At 44.1% G+C, this 6,000-nt stretch overlaps 1 protein-coding gene across 1 annotated transcript in view; it reads left to right on the forward strand.

Moving 5' to 3' along the window:
* Positions 1-3,840, forward strand: part of LOC122363863 (metabotropic glutamate receptor 2-like) — an 89,234-nt gene extending 85,394 nt beyond the window's left edge. Inside the window, exon 3 of the mRNA XM_043333662.1 lies at positions 3,601-3,840. Within this exon, the coding sequence (XP_043189597.1) occupies positions 3,601-3,632 (32 nt within the window). The 3' untranslated portion in view covers positions 3,633-3,840. The remainder of the gene's footprint in view (positions 1-3,600) is intronic.
* Positions 3,841-6,000: the final 2,160 nt, after the last annotated feature.

Here is a 6,000-nt window from a genome sequence, read left to right on the forward strand (position 1 = left end):
TGGCCGTGCGCGGTTACCACGAGCCGGCCGGGAAGCTGAGAGTAACAGATCGACAGATCCTCCTAGGAGTCGAACAAGGCTGCCAAGTGCCAACTATATTTAAGTTTTGTCCGGAAATACCCGTACCTGCTATCGGAGTGTCTGATACACTTTTCTGACCCTCACTTTATTTGTTATATAGTCCATCAGGCTATCAGATTCCCATCATGGTTTTGGTGGCTACATTATTTGCTTATGGGAATTTCCGGTTCCGTCATGACTTGACCTGGCAGGTGATGCCATCTTATCACATGACCGAACCGAGTGAAGGTCAACGCAGGTCAACTGATTAATTAATTAATTAATTAAATGACAAATGGTTATTTAATTAAATTTATCAGGAATTGCTTCGAAAGTACACCGACTACCATTTGTATGATTCTATCATCCCTTTCATGTGAAAAGCGTGCACGAAACACGAAAAAGTACCGATGTCGCGCTAATTCTCGCTCCGGTCCCATTGTGCATTGTAAGAAATAGTTTTAGTGTCTATGCTACATATTTTGCGACCGATACCCCCTGAACCCGATTACGACTCGCTGACGAAGTTTTGTAACTACAATTTGAAAGCTCCGACCCGAACGATTTCTTGTGGAGTGAAGCTCTCATTCACTTATTGCATTAACAAACTCCACAGTCCACATCATATCTTTATGTGTAATTAACTGTTGGTGGCGGTAAACACCCATTTGGATGTCGGCGGTGACGCCTAATGGTTGAGCTGACCTGACCCCACCTACCCAAAATGCACGGATACATCGTCTTTGATCAAAACTAGCACGAAATTCGAAATCAGAACCCCGAAAAAAACTCACTAACAACCTCATTTTAAAAAGTTAAAATAGGCCACGATTTCCCTGACTTTTAAGTCATTTACCCGAATTGAAATGCCAACTAATGACTGGCGATCTTAAAATCGGGTAACATCGGCTTCCTTTAGTTGCGGTAGGACGTTCATGTTTTCGCGAAGCTATAGTTCGGTTAGGGACTGAACGATTGGGGATCCAACAGAATTCCCCCCCCCCCCAATTATATGCTAGCGGCTGAAAACGCGGTCACGGAAGGGGTTTCAAAGAGCATACAAACACGTAAGTCCTTAATCCTCGCCCGTACTGGTGTTTTGCCAGCCGCGAACGTATATGGGGGGGGGGTCCGTTGGAGAAATAGTTTGTTACGAGAGACGCCCAGTTCGAGGTTTAAAGTCCATGCTATTAAAAGCCTAATTTCAGGTATTTAAAATAATCTTGAACCGACCTGTGACCTCGGAACTCCACTTGAAGGTACTCATCAGAAGCCTCTCGTAGCGTTATTTTGTTTGCTGCCTCGCCCGTTTCGCTGCGCCTCGAGCTATGGGCTATGGGCTATGGGTTCTCGAGCTATGGGCTGGGAAAGTTTACCCCCCTCCCACCCCCACCCAGCAAGTGGTGTGTGGCGAAATACTCCAGCAGCTGCCCGGTTAACCCTCGCCCGTATTGGTGTTTTGCCAGCCTCAAACGTATAGGGGGGGGGCGGGTCCGTTGGACCGCCCCCCCTTGCCGTTTGGCCCCTGATCGAGCTAGAGCTTCGAGAAAAAATTTAAGGTTCTAGGTCATTGGTTGACTTTCCAGGTCAGGTCAATGACCCTCAAGTCTGGAAAATCGGGACCTGTTAGAACATCGTAAAGTGAGGTTGATGAGGGGTTTTTCGGGGTGCTGATCACGAATATCGTGTTAGTTTTGATCACAGATGATGTCTTAGTGCATTTAGGCCAGGTCAGGTCAGGTCAGGCCAATCAGTAGACGTCCTGCCAGGTATTCATAGTACGTGTCAGCCGTTACTGACAGCTTCGTAACATGTTACGAAGACACCAAAACAACTTCGTAAATGCTCAAATGGTTGCTTAATTCGAAATCAGCTCCAAAAAGTAGCCTAGAAACATGTAAAACTCGAAGAAGTGAACCTAGGTCATCAAAGGTCAATGATCTGACCTGACCTTCAGGTGACCTTGACACCCACCATAATGCCTGGGACCAACATCATATCACATGTTTGAACGCTTGAAACCGCAAAAATACTGCAAACGCGCGGCTAATACGAGCCGACATACGCCGAATCGCGATTCCGGCCAACCATGGTCTCGAAAAATAGGCCACAGGTCAAGGTTCATTTGGGACAGGGTCATGAACTTTTAAGGGTAGGTGTACAATTGATTGACTCGACAGTACTGAAAATTTCATCGCGATCAACCGCTTTTTACGCGAGTTATTCGCGAAAAAACCATGGGGGTGGGGGTCCGTTCGATCCCCCCCCCCCCTATACGGGCGAGGGTTAAGTCAGTTAAATTTCTTTTGCAGTTTTCAATTTAATTTACGAATTATGTTCGGGCAGCTATGGTCAAAATGAGCAGAATGCTGCTCAATGTACCAAGCGCAACTTCGTTCTCCGGCCCGCAGAGAGCGGGGATGTAAGTCAGGCACGGCCTTGGCCGTTTCCTCTGGGGCTGCGCCGTCTGCCGAGGGAGGGGAGACCTTGCCCAGTCTGAGGGAGGGGGACGACGGCGCCACCGGGACGCCCCGTCGCTCCGAGACCGGCGCTCACTGTATAAACAAGCAAAAAACGCTGGCCGTGCAAAGCTTGGCTGTGCTTTGACAGAGGAGGCATCTAGTGGAATATTTCGTAACTACACAAACTTCTAACAAAGATGTCGCTTGAAGCGCAGTTGAGATTGTAGGTTTTGATCCAACTGAAAATTGACATCTCAAGGACGACAAAATGTTGTAAATTTATATGAAATGGTTTTGTATGATGCGTACTTTGATTAATGCCATTAATTTTCCACTGCCTTTTTGTGTGAAACGATTTTGTACCTTGCTATTTTGTATGACACGATTTTGTATGCTGCGCTTTTGTATGTTTTGACTGTCCCCTACCCGGCCTGTTTTGTAGGTTTTGCGCGTTGTATGTTACGATTTTGTATGTTTTGATGATTGTATGATAAGATTTTGTATGCTTTGATATGGAGCCTTTGGCGGGCACGTTTCCATTCTGTCGGCGACAGTTTGGTAAACACGAACCGTTCGCCTGCACTGGTGGCCAGAGGCGACCGACGCCGCTGGCTGCTGAGTGACGGCGGCGCTGAGCGACGGCGGTGCTGAGGGGAGGGGTGCTGAGGGGAGGGTGCTGAGGGAGAGGAAACGCTGAGCGGGGAGCTGAGAGGGAGGAGACGGCTCCATATCATCATATGTCTCCTCCCTCTCAGCTCCCCGCTCAGCGTTTCCTCTCCCTCAGCACCCTCCCCTCAGCACCCCTCCCCTCAGCACCGCCGTCGCTCAGCGCCGCCGTCACTCAGCAGCCAGCGGCGTCGGTCGCCTCTGGCCACCAGTGCAGGCGAACGGTTCGTGTTTACCAAACTGTCGCCGACAGAATGGAAACGTGCCCGCCAAAAGTGTTGTTTTCCATATGTCCGTATGCGAACGGACCTGGTGAATCGGTCTCAATTTCCGAGCTCGTAGTTAAACATGTACTCCGACGTGATCAATATCGCCTGGCGCATGCCTAACGAAACGTCATATGCCCTGGCAGTGAAGGACGCGATTCATCTGTCCTTGCAATGAAGGACGACGAGGCTTCTGAAGTCAGTGCTGCACTAGCGCTGCACAAAAACTTGAAACTATGTTGTCAGCAAGTAGCGTGATTCGGTCGTATTGTAACCATTCACTGTCAAAAGGAAACGTTGGTTATTCGTTGTTTTTAAATGCTCTTATATTCTACAAAGATCTATTTTTAAGAGCACATTTCCAATTAAAAGCGAAAGTACTCTTATTTCCGAATTACTGATAAAACTACATCGTTAAGAAATGAATGTGTACGTAAACACGTTTTGCTTACCATTACCTAGCCTTGTTCGTTCTCTCCTGCTTGTTGGCATTATGTGGACTGACAATGGTGCGATTCCGGCAATTTCATCGGTAGTTGGATGACGTTAATTGTATTTTACGTCACACGAGTCCAGATAAACAAAGACATTACACGAATCTGTGGCTTGCGTGGGTAATCTCAGCGAGCAGCTGTCGACAGTAAATAATTTGGAAGAAGCTCTCCGCAGCAGCATATATATGTACAACTGCGTTGCTGGTCATACATACAAAAACAAGCACGTGTGGTAGGTAAGTACGAACATGGATCGTTTTGGTTAGTTTTATCGTTATCGTATTATCGTATTGTATTAATGTATCGTATTATCGCTAGTTTGGCAAAGTAAGGTTATACCATGCGCATATGTAATAATGGACACCGATAGCCCTCCATGCTCGGATGGTACGGTATAGTGGTGTCAATCGGTTACCAAAATTTCGGTATACCGATACCGAACCAAAACCGATTCGGTATTCGGTATGATATACCAAAAGCATTTGGTATTTTGTCGGTATCATGAAAATCAACTACTGCCATAAAAGATTTGAAAGCATTTTTAATAAACCTTCTGAACTCAAATTTGATTTGCTAAATGACACTGGATGAAGAAAAATGGTAATCATGACACATTTCTCCCAAATGCATGATGTCCTAACAAATGGGCAAACACATCAACTGTAATATCAAATACATCAGTCTACCAATGTTAAAATGGCAACTTATCAGTGTTAGCAAATTCCAATACCACGAGGATAGTTATCTTACAAAGAAAGCCAATGTGCAAGACATGAACATGAATTAATGTTTAACTCACTGTATGCTGGAAAACATACTTTAACTGCCTTTCTCAAAATTTCCAAAGCATTTATTAGCAACAAATTTGACTGTTTTGAGGAGTCTGTGATTGATCTTGACCTTGTCTTGCTCTCCATTTCACTGCAATGCAATTACATTATCCAAAACCCTGTTTAATACAGCACTAGCTTCACCATTATCATCTAATATTGAAGGCAGCATTTGTCACTTCATCATCATCCCACAAATCTTCAACTTCGCTCAACTTCAAAAAGCCTCTGTAGTGAGCGATCCTGTCATGAACCTGTGGATAATTTATTTTCTTCAATTAGTGTTCTCTTTCCTGCTCTCCTCAACAGATACAGATCGCTATCAATGTTATCATAAGCATTCATAAAATATAGTTGGTTTTTGGCTTGATTCGCACACAGCAGTTTAAAAACTGAACACATCTAAAAACATTTCAATGTCGCAGCTGCGCCAAGTACCGATGTAGTTCAATACCTAATTGAAAATAATTGAACAACTCTGTTTTTCTGGTACTTCATTTTTCAGCAAAAGCGGCCTACAATCTTTCTTGAATTAATTTTAAGATGTCAAAATTTATACAAGGAATTTTGATTTAAGTGGACTTAAGCAAAAACAAAAGAAAAACTTTATTTTATACAGTTTAATGCAAATGGCCGCCGCCTCTAAGGCCGCCATTATGGAAGAGATGACACGTGACGTGTGTCAATGATTCCGTAAAATTATGGACATTTTACTTAGATTTCATCGCGATATCATAACAGTGGTGTCTGCTATCTATCAGTGTGTCTCGTAAGTAATCATTTATCAAGTTTTGTTGTGTTAAACATTTGTTTATGAAGAAAAATTGGCTGCGTCAGTATCGTCACCAACCACCATGCTACTTGGGTTGAACGGTTAAACTGTAGGTATTATGGGTTTTGTTTACATTAATGGTGCAGCCCAAGGTGTAGCCCATCATTGTCAATTGGGTCACCACTTTTGGATCATGATAACACACTTAACCCTGTCTTGACCGGACTCGAAATGAATGACTTGAATTGAAAGAACGTTTGATGGTTCAGGCATGGACAAGATTCAGGGTTCAAGTTATTGTTCTAACACCTCATGCAGATGACTTGAATCCACATTCCAGTTAAATAACTGACCTGAATATTTGTTAATAGTTACAAAATACAGTTAATTTTTTTTTTGCAAATGCAGTGCAACTAATTAAGAGATTGCCTGATTTGTTTTTGTTACCTT

Source organism: Amphibalanus amphitrite, unplaced genomic scaffold (genome assembly GCF_019059575.1).
Source record: "Amphibalanus amphitrite isolate SeventyFive unplaced genomic scaffold, NRLGWU_Aamphi_draft 000644F_arrow, whole genome shotgun sequence".
Classification (NCBI taxonomy): Eukaryota; Metazoa; Arthropoda; class Thecostraca; order Balanomorpha; family Balanidae; genus Amphibalanus; species Amphibalanus amphitrite.